Source organism: Hemiscyllium ocellatum, chromosome 20 (assembly GCF_020745735.1).
Source record: "Hemiscyllium ocellatum isolate sHemOce1 chromosome 20, sHemOce1.pat.X.cur, whole genome shotgun sequence".
In the NCBI taxonomy this organism is placed as follows: Eukaryota; Metazoa; Chordata; class Chondrichthyes; order Orectolobiformes; family Hemiscylliidae; genus Hemiscyllium; species Hemiscyllium ocellatum.
Genome location: NC_083420.1, coordinates 24860392 through 24878260, shown reverse-complemented (window position 1 = coordinate 24878260; position 17869 = coordinate 24860392). Strand labels below are relative to the sequence as shown.

The following is a 17869-nucleotide window of genomic DNA, read 5'->3' as shown; positions in this document are numbered from 1 at the left end:
GGGTAACACTGTTGATATGACATCCATAGACTTTGAAAAGACATTTTAAAGTTCAACATGACAAATTGTTAAAGTTAGAACCCAATAGATAAAAGGGACAGTAGCAACATGGATACAGAATTAGTTAGGTGTTACCAGAAATATGGTAGAAGTAAATAATTGTTCCTCGAATTGCAGGAAGGTTTTAGTGGAGCTCCCCAGTGGTTGGTGTTAAGATGTATATTTATGACTTAAATTTGGATGCACTTGACAGAATTTCAACAACTGCAGTTGACAAAAATTAGAATAATTCAGAACTGGGAAGAGAATAGTGATGAACGTGAAGAGGACAGATAGGCTGTTGGAATGGGCAAACAGGTGGCACATAAACTTCATTGGAGTGAAGTGTAATAAGTGATTCATTTTGGTAGGAAGATTACAACTTAAAATAAGGGCACTATTCATTTGGGATGAGCAGCAGCAGAGGAACCAGGGGTGTATGTATACAATCACTGAAGATAGTGAGGAGAGTTGAGAAAGTTGATTAATAAAGGATTTGGGATCCTAGAATTTACAAATAGGGAAAGTTATGATAGATCTCTAACACTCCAGTTGAGACTAAAACCAGTTTCTAGATACTTCAGAAAGCATCAGACAGGATGCAGAAAAGACTGACAATTACAATTCCAGTGATGAGGAACTTTAGTTATGTGGATAGATTGGAGAAGGTGGGATTGATGTCCTTAAAGAGAAGATATGACAGAGGCAGGTAAAATAATGAGAGGCAAAAATAATAATAATGGCCTGTGTAGAAACCTCTCAGTCATGTCTGTGCCAGCCCTTCTTATTCCACATGTAGTGAATAGTCTGCAAACCAGAACACAGCCTTCAGGTAGGGAGAAACTGCTCCCACTGGTAAAAGGGCAAGAACCAGAGCACATCAATTTACATATGACTGACAATGCCCTTAGCAGTGTTCAACCCATATCCTGCATTTCTGCCTTCATCTACCACAACAATGATTGGATCCCCCAGTCCTCACTTATCTCAACTTCCAAAAGATTGTCAGCTGCCATTTCCATCAATTCCAACAGACCAGAAACATAGTCACCTCCCTAGTTACAAAGCACAGGGATCATTCCCTCTGGGAAACTCTGTTCCACTCCTCCTCCATTCCCAACACCACTTCGTATCCCCAAGGCACCTTCCCATGCAATTGCAAGTATAACACCTGCACCTTACTTCCTCCCTCCTCGACACTGAAAGCCAAGTCATAGCTTCCAGGTGAAGCAGCGATTTACCTGCACTTCATTTAATCTAGTCTACTGTATTTCCTGTTCACAGTGTGATCTCTACATTGGGGAGATGGAACGCAGTCTGGTTGACCGCTTTGCAGAACATCTATGTTCTGCCCACAAAAATGACCAGTTGCCAGCCACTGCAACATACCAGTGTATTCCCATGCCAGTATTTCTGTCACAAGCCTAGTGCAGTGTTCCAGCAAGCTCTAAGAACAATATATCACTTTCCACATCAAGGACTCAACATAGTGTTTAAAACTTCAGAGCTGGATTCTAACCTTCCATATTTTTAACCCACCTGCATCTGGTTCTGTTACGACATGGGTTGCTTTCAGCACTGCCATTCTCAGTATTTAGCTCTTATCAATTAATCAACTTTTCTTTGGTCCTGGCATACTACCGATAATTTTTGTTGTCCTAACCCTTTCACATTATTCTCTCCACGCTTCTGTCTCTCTCTGGAATCTATCTTCACCTATCCATTCACCTCTCCCATTCCCCCCACATCTTCAGCACAAATGCTACCTTTTCCTACCTGCTAACAGTTCTGACTAAGATCCACCAGAAACAAAATGTTTATTCTGCTTTCTTTCCACAAATGCTGCCAGCCCTGCCGAGTTTTGCCAGCAATCTGTTTTTGATACCAATTTAATGTGGCTGACAAAAACACCAATGGCCCATGGAGGATTTTTTTTTTTTAAAAATGCAAGTAGTTAGTATCCAAAATACAGAGTCCAAAAGGATGTGGTGGTAGTAGTAGGAGCAACTATAAGACTACAGAAAAGCAAGACAAGTCACTTGTGCAAAGAGATGACAATGACACCATGGGCCAAATGGCTGCCTTTGTGCCATAACCATTCCATGGTTTTATCATTCAATGATTGGAGTGACATTAGTCTCTGCCTCACAGCTTATGGGTAGTTTCTCCTGTGTCCACATGAGTTTCCTCCCTATGCTCCAGTTTCTTCCCAAAGTCCAAATATATACAAGTTAGATGGATTGGCCTTGCAAAATTGACTATAGTGTCCAGGGATGTGCAGGATGGGTGAATTAACTATGGGAACTGCAGGGTTATAGGGATAGGGTAGGTGGTGGGTTTGAGTAGGATGCTCTTTGGAGGCTCGTGTGGACTCAATGGACCAAATGGCCTGCTTTCACACTGTAGGGATTCCATGATTTCTATGCCAAACTGAAGAAAAACCTCTCCATCCAAACAACTGGCAATCTAAATTATTAATAATCCATACATAGTCAGGGCATTCTTCTGTTTTGAAAATCACAAGAAAAGGAGGGTTGACCATAAAGAAATCAAGTAGCTGAGCTTTACATTCTCAGACTAAACTTCAGACATTCTAGAGTTTAAATTTAACTGCCAAATGTTTTAATGAATCAGCACCAATGTCATAGAACTGCCTTTTAAGAACTTTGAACCACTACAAAATAAAAGTCATCTACAACCATTCAGAATTGTTACAGCATTACAGGCGACCACACAACCTTCTCTTGCCTGCTCTCTCTCACAGCAGGAACAATTAACAAAATGCCACTCCTTAATCCTCCATTTGCAGCGCTGCAAATTTTCTCTTTACATAAGTATCCAATTCTCCTTTGAAAACCTTAACTGAATCTACCTCCACCATTCTGTCAGACATCATCCAGGATGGTTACCCACCTTACAAAGAGGGCCAGTGCCTGAAAACTGAAGGAAGTAATTCACCGCCCGATTCCTCAAAGCTATCCACCATCTACAATGCAGAACTCAGGACTGTGGTAGAATAACCTCCATTTGCTTCAATGAATGCAACAGTAGCACCACTCAAAAGCTCAACATCACCATTCAGGACAAACTAGGCAGGCTGAATGTCACCCTGTCACCTTCAACATTGACAAGATGCACTGGAAGAACTTGCCACAGCTCCTACGACAGCACTTTCCAAGCCTGCGACATCTACCATCTAAGAGCAAGGGTAGCAGACACATGATTAACATCACAATTTACCTGTTCCCTCCTCTCTCTAAGTGAAGTGATGGCCTAGTAATATTATCACCAGACTAGTAACCTTCAAACCTTGCTATGGTAAATGGTGGAATTTGAATTCATTAAACAACTGGAATTGAGAGTCTAATGATGTCTGTAAAACTGTTGCCAAATGCTGGAAAAAAACTGATCTGGGGTTCACTAATGTCCTTCAGTAATGGCCCACACATGAATCTAGAGACACAAATGTGGTTAACTGTTAACTACCCTCTGAGGAATTAGGAATGGGCAACAAATGCAGGCCTAGCCAGCAATGCCCACATCATGATAGTGAACAATTTTAAAGCTACTCACCATCATGACTTGGAAAGGAGCAACTCACCACATTTTCCATCCCAGGAAAGAATTTTTAAAAACTCACTGCAAAACAAACTCTGCACTGCAAGACTCAAAGGCTACCCCTGGTAAAAGAGAGGTAACAGATTGATCACTCCATGAGAGTCAACTGGCTTCCAGCTGGTGCAGGAGCACAAGGGTATCTAGTTAAATCTTTTGGAGAAGAACATGTATAAGTTGAAGAAAATGCAATCATTCATATTCCACTTGTTATCTGCCAAAATAGGCAAAGTCCAAGCAGTGTAATACTAAGACATATATCTGCCGATCCTGTTCAGTGCTAAAGTTAGCAACAACACTATTGTGACATTACAACTGACCTCAATGCTCAAGGAGTAGGAACCGGAATATTTTTAAGAGATTGCTTTCTGCTCTCAAAACACTTTCCAGAAGGTGCATTGCATGCAGACAGTGATTACAGAATCTAACTCTATGGTAAAGACTTTTGTCACCTTTCTAATCCATAAAAGTTAAATGAGACTCTCTCCAGAGAGATGTCAAGAGTCAATTACTTGCTCAAGTGCTGGACAGGTGAACTCAACACAAACACCTGACTGAAAGAATGAATGAATCCAGCCACTTTCATTCTCAGGTATATTATTTTATTATTGCTGCTTTACTAAGATTCTTATAATCAGTTACATAAACACAGATAACAGCAATTAGCAAAACAAAAGCTTTACCTCTTCTGCAGAATAAGAGATAGATTAGCAATTTTATCAAAGTTCTGTCGGCTCGCGTGAAGAAATCCTACATTAGGCTTTACAAACAGGCAATTAAATTGCAGGGATCATAATTCTATGACTCTACGACAATGAAATACAGTGAGCATGGAGCAGAATTCAAAAGTCCAATTTTCAAAACAACAAACTCAAAATAACCATACAACGCAAACCAAAAGGGATTATTTGAAGGTGTGGAGGACGTTGCAAATCTGCATTGTTTTGTCTTAAGTTTTCTCTGAACTGTAACCTTCATAAGATTCCCTTTAATTGGGAAATAATGCTTCAAAGTAATTCTCTAACAGTAAGAATTAGAGTGCTGTTTAATTGCCTATTTACAACATGGGTCAGTTCACTCAAAACACATGCAGTGCTTTAAAGGTCATTTCTGGTTATCCAATCCTGTCCAACCACGGGGAAAACCACAAGGACTCCGACCGTCTGTGACCAGAAAAAAACATCATAATTCCTATCAGTACCACCGTGCCACTACCTCCACTTCATTTCCCACTTGTGAGAAAACCTTCTCTCTGGGGGCTTCCAAAGTCTGAAAAGCACCAACGCTGTTTGATTTATGAAATATCTCACAAGGGCGGCACAGTGGCTAGCACTGCTGCCTTATAGTGCCAGCGACTCAGGTTCAATTGCAGCCTTGTGCAACTGTCTGTGTGGAGTTTGCACATTCTCCCAGTGTCTGCATGGTTCATCTGGGTGCTTTGGTTTCCTCCCACAGTACAAGATTTGCAGGTTAAGTGGATTGGCTACACTAAATTGCCTGTAATGTCCTTGGATGTGCAAACTAGTGGATTAGCCATGAGAAATATAGGGTTACAGAACAGGGTAAGCCTGGGTGGGATTCTCTTTGGAGGGTCAGTGTGGACTCAATGGACCGAATGGCATGCTTCCACACTGTAGAGATTCTAATGATTCATCTTTTATTTGAATAAATGTTAAAAAAATTAAAATAACCACTATTTTAAACCAAAAATAATTACTATATATGGCTCAAAACATTTAAGAGAACAGAATCAATAAATATCATGTCAAAGGTTTTTGCATCATGAGATCATTAAACCCTGCATTCAGTCAAGTGTTACTGCTACAAACGTTAATAAGTACAAAATAGGTCTTTACAGCATATTTCCGCTAACTGTCATAATTATCAGAACCAGGTTTGAAACATGCTGTAATGCAAAAACCCTGCTAGCTTGTAAATATAAAGTGGCGTATTTCCAACCGGAAACAATGTTTCACAACATTTTAAAATTCGGAAAACATTTACAGTATACTTATTACATTCCAGCCACCGATCAACAGCTAACAGCTCAGCATTTATAATAGTAAGACTATGGATATCATTTAAAACTACATACCACACAATAACTCTTCATTGCGTCTAGCTAATTATGAAGGAGTTGGCACTCCCCAAACAGTCAACATATTTCATAAATCAAGGAGAGAACAGCCATCACTTTTTGGCTATTGGCAAATTAAATGGCTGATGTCTTTAAAGCCACTTCATACATACTATGATGGGATAATGTTTTAGATATGGAGTTCCAGCCATTAGGAAAGCTAGCTGACCTGAAATAATGACAATTGAAAAATGTTTAATGAAGGGAAAGAAGATAATTTGCTACAACCTAGAAAGGGGATATTTTTGGATAAATGAGTGTGTGGTAAGGAAGCAAGGCTAAACAAAAAAACAGCATTAGGACAGTCAAATCCAGAGGAAACAAAAACAAATGAGGGTTTCAGCTGGTAGCCGGCTCCACATTTCCACAAGTAAAAAAACCACTTGGACAGGCACGCACTTCCAATTCTTCATCCAGTTATTGCGGTAAATAGTAGTTATTTATAGACTAGCAGCATATTAATGAATTCCTGCTTTAGAGATTGTATTCTTAAAAAAAAACATGATTTTTCTTTCACATCTGCCCTATTTCAATTGTTAACGCAAGTAAATTATAATTCTATTTGAACCTTATTCTGAAATTCCTCTTTGAAAACAGCAAATTTGAGGTCTGCAAAGCATCTATTCAAATGCCACACGTGAAAAAGTCCTACAGCTACCCCCTATAACCCTAACCTGTGTCTATATGTGGTCCACACATGACCACAAGCTGGTTCATAAAGCACAAGCTCTGCATCAATTAGCACTTAAATTATTCGTCTGCAAGCTAGTGCTTTGTCAAATTCTGTGAACTTGAAATTGTCAAGATTGTTTATTGCTGTTACCACATTACTAGGTAAAACCCATATTGTAATGACAAGAGTCTTTGATAGCCAGAATTCAAGCTATACACTTTCGTTCCCATGGCACAGGTGGGAACAGCTCAACAGTTGACTATGAGCTTTGGAGGAAATAAAATGTTATTGTTTCAGCATTACTGCATGTTAATCTGTCTAAACTCACTCGTTTTGTATTAAGTTTAACAACTGACAGACTGCAAAGCTGCTTTGAAGTTAGTTATGGATGAAATGACATTAGGTTTACCCATTATAACGTCTTATCAGGAAAGAGATTCACATTTTCTGCTGCCTCGACAGTAGACATTTACTTTTCCTGCCAAATTAAGGAAATTCCACTATGGGAATTGCCTCAAATGCTGGAAAACATGCTGGAACAAATTGCATGTTAGCAAAGATGCATCACCTTTAAGTTATCATAACTATTTTGATCACCTTTTCTGGCAATGTACTCCACATCATAATTCTACATAAAAGATTTTCTCCACTCTGGTTCTCTTGACAACTATCTTAAATCTGTCCCTCTGGTTTACAATGCACTGTACAGTGAAAATGTTTTCTCCAAACTCAAAAGTCCTTGATTTTAAATCTCTCTTAAATGTCCCTTTAACATTTAAAAAGATCAATATTAGCTTCTCTAATCTTGTCATACAAGCGAATTCCCTGAACCTTCATGTCATTAAAATAGATGGGATAAAAACCAACAGTTACCAAATATAACATTCTTTGCCTGCCTACCACTTAAAATATTTGGCACTTTTTGTATGGCCTAATGTGTGGTAATGATGTACCAATTTGAGAAATTTCATTCACAAATTTGTACATTTATATTTCCTTAAATAGTCCCTCTCCACGTGTTTGATCTCTACCAAAGTGTGGGGTCAAGTTATAAAACCCAACCCAATGAGCGAACTTAATGTCATCTCTTCTGTTTGTGCTTTTAATTCTGAAGAAAACCTCTTGTAAAAGTGTTTGTGAAACTTTGTTATCAACAACGCTATTGTGAAGAACTTGCAGCCTTTTATTTGAGTTGATGAAATTGGGCTTGATAAATTGACAGGCAATATTCAACTTGTTCAACTTATGGTTAACAGACTGGATATTCAAAAGAAGTTACTGCAAGAGAACAACATTCATAATTGCAAATGTGTCAACTGCACGAAATGCGCAAAGGCTACAATATTATTTAATGACATGCTGAATTTTATTTTCCCCTGGAAGTTTTAGGAGACACCCTGAACAAAGCCAGAATTTATTCCTCTCAATTTCTGCTTATAACTGAGTCATCTAGCTGAACATCTATCTTTTGAAATCATGTTGCTACAGTCCTGAATATTGGGCTGTGATGTCACATTACACATAACATTGCATTGTTTATTATGTTGAATTTCTGCTGAGTATGTATTTGGTCTTGTACAAAGATGAAGTATATATAAACTACTATTTCCTAGTCTTTTTGACATGCAAAACAGGCTTCAGTAGAAGTTAGAGACTATTTCAAGATTAGATTACAAGCAAAGAATTTGTCCTCGACAACAATCATCTCTTTCCATTCTACAGTCCTTTGCAGACAATGGCTGTGCAGTGGTAATGATGCACTGATTTTCAGGAATTTGGCAAAAGACAACAAAGGAGACAGGAAAGCCTTCTCACACATCAAGTAGTTCAGATCTGAAACATACTATGGTAGAGGCAGGTTCAAACAAGGCATTCAAGTGTGACCTGGATTACCTGAAAATTGTGAATATTCAGATCTATTGGGAGAAGGCCAGGAAGATGCACTAAGTGTTACTTCAGAGAGCCAGTGTGAATATAATGTGACCTGCCTGCAATTCTATTTTTCATGTTCTACGTTCCAAAGTGAACAAGTCACAGGCCTTCTGCCAAATCCGAATCACTCAATGTCTATTGGAAGAACGCCTCACCTTCGGCCTTGGAACCCTCCAACCGCACGGCATCAACGTCAACTCCACCAGTTTCCTCATCTCTCCCGCCCCCACCACATCCCAGATCCAACCCTCCAACTTGGCACCGCACTTTTGAACTGCCCATCTTACTTCCCACCTATCCATTCCCAGTCAACCTGTCACCATCACCCCACACCTGAATCTACCTACTGATTTCCCAGCAACATTCCATCCTGACCCTCTTGTTTACTTTTCAGCCCTCTTCCCCCCCACCACATTCCTGATGACGGGCTTATGCCCGAAACGTCGATTCTCCAGCTCTTTGGATGCTGCCTGACCTGCTGTGCTTTTCCAGCTCCACACTTTCGACTCTGGATCTCCAGCATCCTCACTTTGGCCGAGTCACAAACCCTAGCTAGTAATCCAAGAGAAAATCTAGTGACACTCAAGCCATCTTTATACACAGCTGTATTTAATTAAAAGGTTAGCAACAAAAACTCTCCTTCCTCATTTGCATGTGTTGCAGAGGTGAGTTGATATTCTGGACTAAATGTTTACTTCATCTGTGAAACAGACAATATGTTTGATAACCTAAGTGCATTTATACCATATCGAGCCAAATACAAAAATAGTCAATTTCATAAATTCCAACTAATACCATCTTAAACCCAAGAACAATGTCCCAAGTTGCTTCACCAGCATTTATAAAACAAAATATGACACTGAGCACATAGGACAGATGATAAAAGACACCAAAAGATGTAGAATTTAAGGTATGCCTTACAGAAGAAAAGCAAGGTAGACAGGTATAGAAGGAATTCTGGGGCTTAGAGCCCAGGCAACTGGAAACATGGTCATAAATGCAAATTAAACAAACGAAGCCTAGAATTAGATAAGATTTGATCAGATCAGATCTGTGGGGCCAGAGGAGATTATATAGCAAAAGGGGCGAGATTATGCAAAAGTTTTAAAACCAGGAATAAGGAATTGTGAAATTCAAGAGTTGCTGAAACAGGAGCCAATACAGGTCAGTTAGCATAGGGGTGATAGGTAAATAAAACCCAGTGGAAGTAAGGACACAGGCAGGAGTTTAGATGATTGAGTTTATGCAGGATATGTTGAAGTAACAAATTCTAGAGGTTTTTAAAAAAATGATTTTCAGATGAGCTGAAACTGGGTGACTTTTACAAAGGATAGAATAGGAAATCTTCCCAATAGTTTTAATATATGATCAGAAGCTCATCTCGATATCAAAAATGACAAAGCTGTGAACAATCTGAGTCGCAGACAGTTTGCCATGGTTAGTGAGAGAATCAGTAGCTGGGAAATCAAATGGAGCAGGGATCAAAAACAATGGCTTCAGTCTTCCCAATATAGAATTGGCACAAACAGACTGATTATATTAAACTTGAAAATACTGTTCAGTTGTGTGCCATTACAATGAAGCAGTACTGTATATAATCTATTGCGTAAGCTTAAATTCAACAGGATACGAAGCAACTTATTTATAATGAGCATAAGACATTGTTTGATGTTAAAAGAATCAAATCTTCAAACCACTTAAGACAAGTTCATGTCATATACTTACTGTCACATATAGTAACCGAATCTAGGCTGATCTTCAAGCTACATTTCAAACATTTCCAGAGTGCTTTTGATAGCACTCTCACAGTGAAGTTAAAAATGTTGTAGGTGCCAGCCCTGGACTTTACTGGGAGTTCTGCATAATCAGACATGCAGAATTTTGAATGAGATTGTTTAGCAAAACCTACAATTGGGAAAGAAAATCTCCAAAATATATCAACTGAACATTTATCAGTTATTAAAGCTGTTCAAGATTCCATAAATTCATTAAGTTCAATCCTTTAATCAGATTTGGGAGTATTGAGGAATCAGTGCTGACCAAAGATACCAAACGAACCACACTTCTCTTCAAACAAAAATAGCGAATATTTTAAAGAAGACGTCCAAATACCCAAATGAACTTTCGAACTGAGCACCAATTCTTTACACTTTTTGGGGCCACGGAAACATATAAAGTCATACAGCACGGAAATAGACCCTTCGGTCCAACCAACCCATATCAACCAGACATGCTGATATAACCTAGTGCCATTTGCCAGCATTTCACTGAAATCCCTCTAAACCCTTCCTATTCATATATCCATCCAGATGTCTCTTAAATGTTGTAATTGCACCGAGCTCCACCACTTCCTCTGGCAGTACACACCATACACACCATACACACCTCTGCGACAGGATAGGCAGACACTACAAATGAATATTCAACTCAAAGATCTTGGAGTGCAGGTTCATAGTTCCTTGAAAGTAGAATCGCAGGTTGACAGGATAGTGAAGGCGGCATGTCAACGCTTGCTTTTATTGGTCAGTTCATTGAGTAGAGGAGTTGGGAGGTCATGTTGTGGCTGTACAGGATGTTGGTTAGGCCATTCTTGGAATACTGCATTCAATTCTAGTCTCCCTGCTATAGAAGGTTGTTGTGAAACTTGAAAGGGTTCAGAAAAGGTTTACAAGGATGTTGCCAGAGTTGGAGATATAGGTAGAGGCTGAATAGTCTGGGGCTATTTTCCAAAGAGCATGGGAGGCTGAGGGGTGACCTTCTCGAGATTTAAAAACTTATGAGGGACATGGATAGGGTTAATAGACAAGGTCTTTTCCCAGAGGTGGCGGGGGTTTCCAAAGTTAGAGGGCATAGGTTTCCAGAGGGATGGGAAACATTTAAAAAGGGACCCAATGGGTACATTTTTCACACAGAGGGTATGGAATGAGCTACCAGAGGAACTGGTGGAGGCTGGTACAATTACAACATTTAAAAGGCATCAGGCTGGGTAGGATTTATAGGATATGGACCAAATGCTAGCAAATGATACTAGATTGATTTAGGATATCTAGTCAGCATTGACGAGTCAGACCAAAGAGTCAGTTTCCATGCTGTACAACTCTATGCCTCATTAGCATTCTAAAGCTGCCCCAGATGCTTGGAAAAGCTTTAGCTAACAGTTCAGTAACTGAGACACACAGCCAAAGAAATAGCCAATCGAGCTCAGATGCTTGTTTGTCTCAAACTAAAGTGGTGTCAATCAGAATGAGACATACAAGCCTATTGTCCTAAAAATTAGGTAGCATTAAATGGTCAACTAAAAATTATCGGTGACCATTGGATCCACAGAGATGCAAGTGACATCTAGTTCTGTTGTCCAGTTTCCCCCCTCAGTCGAAATAAAATGCTCAGAGATACAGTATAGTTTTACCACCTCCATCTTTATTCTGGGCTCTGGAGGGAGAGAGAACGTTCATCCATTTGCACAGAGACATGAGTTCACGGTCTTCTATGGAGCAGAAGTTTCTCAATGAACTAGTCATTTTTCAGGGCGAAGCACCCAGATAAGGCAACATACATACTGAATGGGTGATCTAGTTGCATTGTCACTAGACTGCTAATCCAGAGACACAGGTAATGTTCTGGGAACCTGGGTTCAAACCCCACCATGGCAGATGGTGTAATTTGAATTCAGTAAAATCGGAAATTAGGAGTCTAACAATGACCGTGAATCCATCGTCGATTGCTGAAAAAAACCCATCTGGTTCACGAATGTCATTTAGGGATAGAAGCTGCCATTCTTACCCAGTCTGGCCTACATGTGACTCCAGACCCACAGCAATATGGTTAACTCTTAACTGCCCTCTGCTCATCCCTAATTGCCCAATAAATGCTCCTTGGCCAGGAACACCCTCATCCTTGAATGAATAAGAAAAAAAATCACATAAGGTGCTGAGGCCAAATGACTGAATATGTTTGAGAGAGAGAGAGACAGATTTCTAGAGAATTGTGTCAGGAGTTTAGGGAAAGAATGGATCCCTGGTGCTGAGACAGATGAATGCAAAGCATGTTCTACAGGTCAAATGACCCAATCCTGCTCCTTTTCTTTTCCAAAATATCTGGAAGTGTTATCACACTGGCTTCTTGTTTATATACAGATTTCAGCTTCGACTTTTTTTTCAACTAACTGTAGTGAGCAAACTTTTTCGTGCAGAAATGTTTCAATTCAAAGATGTAATTTTTGGGCAAGAAAAACTATTGCTGAACTCCCCTTCTTATTCTAAGCAATTCTTAGAAAGTGAGGAATAAAATCAGAATTCTATAGACAAGTCTTCAGTTATCTCAACCCCAGTGCTGTAATCCTTTTATTTCTCAACAGATCTAGAAGTAGTTTAGTTTTTCAATGATGCTGGCAGTGCGACCGAAAATATTTTTATAGTGAATCATAAAGTGCTTGTTTACAATTTATTCAGACTTAGCTCTTTGCATACATTAAGAAAAATATTACAACTTTAAATTTTTGGTTTCCTTGATCTAAACTTTCGATGTTCCAATGCATGAATTGTAGAACAGATTGTAAAACAAATCGCTCTTCCAAAGATTAAATTCATTATTTTATTGACATTTTGGTTCAAATTAGAATTTTAAAAGGTGCTTGAAGAGAGATTTTCCTGTATGAAAATGCTGCATGTTTAGCCCCTACATTTCTGCCTCATATGGCGCTTAATTTAATAACCCAGAGTGCTCATCCTTTTGATCTATCACAGATTCAGAGATACAACTTCCTGCAAAGTCAAAAATCACTCACCTAACTACTGGACTTCTGTTTTGGTAATAATACACTATTAAAAAAAAGGGGAGGTACTTGCAAGATGCTCAACTTCCAACTGAAATTATTTCCTCTCCAACCAGTATTTCATTGTAGTGCTAAATAGTAAAAGTATCCCTCTAACGACAACCTACTTTTTAAAGTACAAAACCTTTAGCTGCACGGCTGTCATTTTAAATGGTCAAACATCAACTTCACAGACCAATTAAACTTTAGTTCAGTGATAAGACAACTGAAGCACAGTTTAAAAACAAATTAATCTTTTTAATTCCTGGTGCTCCAAAACATTTAGAAAAAATGCACTGGAACGTCACAAAACAGGATGGATACACCTTTTAAGAAAGGTAGTATATTATATTCAAATGACAATTACATGTCAGTATCAATCACACTAGCATTGTATCTGCAAAGCACCCAAATATGAGAGAGACGCCACTTACTGAAAACAAGCTAATGACAGCAGCAAATGTAAATCGATAAATTAAAAGCTTTTACTAATTAACAGCTAGAATATAGTTTTAAAGCAATGGTTATATTGGTTATAGTAAAGACTATAAGTGTTAAATTAAGTAACAAATTTCAAACAAGAAAGATTACAGCAGAGTACTTTGTTAATTTTTTCCAATTAAAACTTATGTTTAGAATTTAACAGTGACCAAGAAATCAATTTCCTCATCCCTTCTTGCCACTAAACTTGTTCAGTACTCAAACTTTACAGAAATCCTAAAGTTAGTACCATAGAGGAGTTATAGCACAGAAAGAGACCATTCAGGCCACTGCATTTGCAGTAGCTGAATAAACTAGCCAACTAATTTAATCCTACACCGGCACAGCAGCTCAAGTGTTTAGCACTGCTCCTCATAGTCCTAGGGACATGGTTTTGATTCCACCCTCAGATGACTGTAAATTCCATACAGATATTTTCCCAGTGCCTGCATAGGATTCCTTTGGGTACTCTGGTTCCCTCCCACAGTCCAAAAATGTGCAGGTAAGTGGATTAGCCATGGAAAATACAGAGTTATAGGGATAAGTAGTGGAACGGATCTGAGTGGGATGCTCTTCGAAGGGTCAGTGTGGACTTGATGGGCCAAACAGCCCGCTTCCACACTGCAGGGATTCTGTTATCCAGCACTTGGTCCAGAGTAATACAGTTTACAGTATTTCAGGTGCTGACCCAAGTTCCTTTAAACGTGTCAAGAATTTTCATGTCAACCATCAAATTGATGAGTAAATTCCAGATAGCTATCACCCTGTGGATGAAAAGGATTTTCTTCTCATCCCCTCTAATCTTTCTATTGATCACCTTAAACCTGTACTCTTGGTAAATGATTTTTCATTAGGGAAATATGTCTTCTCTGCCCATTCTATACAAGCCTCCAATTAGTTTGTATATGTTAATTCAACCCCCTTCCTAAGGGCAATATCCCTAGCCTATCCAGTATTCCCTCAGCTGTAATTTTCAACCCCGACACATGCTTGTAAATCTTCACTGTATTTTCTCCACAGTAATTCTCCTTCCAGTAAAATGGGAACCAGAAAAGTACAAATCATTTATTTGGGGCATATAGATGCAGCACTGCATGTGCACTCAATACGTCACCAATACTGCCTTAACTACCTGTTCCTGCCACCTTCAGTAACCTGTAAGCATGCACGCTAATGTCTCAGTTTACTGTGCATTTATTGTGTACTGCTTGCTTTCTTATCCTCCCTAAACATGTCACATTACACTTCTGGAGACAGAATCCCATTTGTAACTTTTCCACCCACTCACATCATTGATCTCATCCTGTAAAGAACTTGACCTGACAATCACAAAGGCCAACCTCCCATCTATAGAATCCATCTACCAGGGGAAAGGCCGCCAGCATTCTCAAAGATCCATCCCACCCTGGCAATGCTTTTCCACAACCTCTACCATCGGGGAGAACGTACAGAAGTCTGAACACACATGCATACACACACACACACACACACACACACACACAGCAGCCAGTTTCAAAACAGTTTCTACCCTATTGTTGTGAGAATGCTGAATGGACTCAAACTCTTAGCATTCGTCTGTATCTGTTTTGGTTTTTGCTCTCTACCTATGATTTACTTATCTAAGTTATTTAACTATGTGATCTGTCTGTATTGCTCACAAGACAAAGCTTTTCACTGTGTCCCGGTACACGTGACAAAAAATTCAATTCAATTCATAGTGGCAAACATAACTATGGATACATTGCTAGCCAATAAAACAATTTTATAATCTATATATTATTTTGCATGAACAAAATTTCATAGGATATGAAACAAAGATTGCTGGAAAAACTCAGATCTGGCAGCATCTGCAGAGAGAGAAACAGTTAATAGTTTGAGTCCAGTATAACTCATCTTCATACCATACAAAGTCAGTTTGAGTGAGAATCAAGGACCCAACTTTAATATTTCATTCATCGCTATACAGAAAGAAAGTGAATTAATTACCTTTCAGTTGATCAGCCACCACACTCTGCGTGCCAACCCTTTCCATCACTTTCCCATCCTCTTTCAGATAACGTTCATCCAAATACTTGGCCGTAACTTCCGAAAGGTGGACCTTTCCGGCCACCCCAAGCTGTTCCATCAAATTGGCCAAGTTCACATCGTTGGACCAAACGTCAAACTTAAAGCGTTTCATTCCCAAAATACCACACAGGACAGTACCCGTGTGCACCCCGACCCTCATGTTAACCATTTCTTTTTTCTCTTGACAAAACTGTTCAATGGCCTGAATCATGCCCAATCCCATCTCGATACAACAATACGCATGGTCAGAGCGGGGTTCGGGGCAACCAGCCACACAGTAGTAGCAATCGCCCAACGTGCTTATCTTCTCGCATCCTGTGCCTTCGCAGAGACGATCGAACCGCCCGAAAAGGTCGTTGAGGAGACCGACCAGCAGGTGGGCGGATTTATTGGCGCTCATTTTAGTGAAGCCCACGATATCTGCGAAGAGGATGCTGACGGGTTCCATGCGTTGCATGGTGAAGGGCCTGAAGATGATGTGCGCTCTCTGTATAGAGGTTTTCTTCTTCTTACTTTTCGGGCTGGAGGTGGAGTAACGCTTGAAGGAGTTCTCGCTCTCGTCGTCTCCTTGCTTCATTAACTCGTCCGCCACCATCCTGGGCATGACCGAGTGGATCATGCGTTCCTTCAGGGCTTTCTCCACTTCCAGGTCCTTGCCGTGCATGATAGACTGGCCCACTTTCAGGAACGTGGTACGAGAGCGTACTTGTGACATGATGAAGAGGTGGATGCCCACTGCATGCACACAGGCATGTAAGAAAAGCTTGGCCGTAGCTTCCAAAAGCAGATGCTGGCCAGAACCTGGCGGTTGGGGCCACTCCACGCTGCCTAGATGATAGCCCAACACTTCGAACAACAGTGAGTAAGAAACGCCGAAGATAAAACAGAGATAGAGAGGCAGCGGCATGACCGTGTAGAGCAGCAGCAGCACCTCCACGCAGATGGAAAAACTCCCAACTGGCGATAGGTAGTTCCAGCAGGAAAATGAGTCTTGGCTGTCATTCCCGCTACAGCCCAGACCGCTGCCAGTGCCGGCCTGGAAACGAGTAGCCAGCGATAAGGCGAAGACCAGTAACGTGAAGAGCAGAGAGATTCGGACATAGTGATGGGAGTAGAGTCCACTGAAGGTGACCGCCAACAGGCCGGCACAACACAGCAGAAAGAGCAGGGTGGGCGCCAGAAAAGCGGCCCCCAGAGCCTGGCCCTTGTCCTTCACGCTGCAGCCGAAGTAAATGGCCCAGAGCAGTGCAGCCACCATGAGGTAGAGCAACGCGTACCTAAAGCGGCGCTGGGTCTGCGGGAAGCAGCGCTCCAAACACGCGTCCTCCAGGTTCCGAGAGTCGAAGGCGGGATCCCACCACTTGCCCGATGCCCGCTCGAAGAGCTGAGGAAACTTGCGCCGGCGACGCCGGGGACTACGGGCCGCCCGCTTGACTGACTCCCCAGAACTACAGCTGGATGAGATGCTGTACTTGGTGGGCCCAGGGCCTTGGTGTTGGAGCTGAGGAGCCGTCGTCTCCTCCTCCTCCTGCTGATGCTGAATATTATGGCTTTTGATCTTGACAGCAACATGGTTGCAGTCTCCGCTGGCGTCGCAGTAAACCTCGGTACCGCGCAGTTGCTGGGTCGCCATGTAGAGTGTCCGCGACCTGCGGGAGACTGTGGTGGGAGCCGAAATCGGCGCCCTGTCGCTAATGTTGTCGCCGTGTCGTGTTCTGAACTGTACGGCCGCTCATTTGCTCCATCCACCATTTCCGCCGCGGCCGGGACTGAGGGAAGGGGGGCTCATCCGGGAATTCGCTACCGGAAAGAGGTCCCTCTCTCCCACCCTCCCGCTCATGCGCACGCGCATTCTGACTGTCTCCCTCCTTCAATCAAATCAAACCCGAACCGCCATCGGCATGAGTCATGTGATCTGCTCGTGCTTGTAGGCTGCGCTGCGCTGCGCAGGCGCTGGAAAAGGAAGGCGAGGATATCTGGATATTGAGATAAAAATGTGGTTCGATGACAGGTTATGGTTCCTGAGGTGTAGGGTAAGTTTATAATTTGTTATTTACTAGAGCACTACTAAGCATTCCCGGTTTTGGTTTTATGGAGATCCCGTAATTGTTAT

At 40.9% G+C, this 17869-nt stretch overlaps 1 protein-coding gene across 2 annotated transcripts in view; it reads right to left on the bottom strand.

Annotated features, from left to right (window-relative positions):
- The window catches only part of adcy9 (adenylate cyclase 9), a 173005-nt gene extending 155494 nt beyond the window's left edge, over nt 1–17511 (bottom strand). For both annotated transcript variants that reach the window (XM_060840646.1, XM_060840648.1), the window contains exon 1: nt 15676–17511. In XM_060840646.1, coding sequence (XP_060696629.1) covers nt 15676–17389 — 1714 coding nt within the window. In that variant the 5' untranslated portion in view covers nt 17390–17511. The remainder of the gene's footprint in view (nt 1–15675) is intronic.
- Nucleotides 17512–17869: the final 358 nt, after the last annotated feature.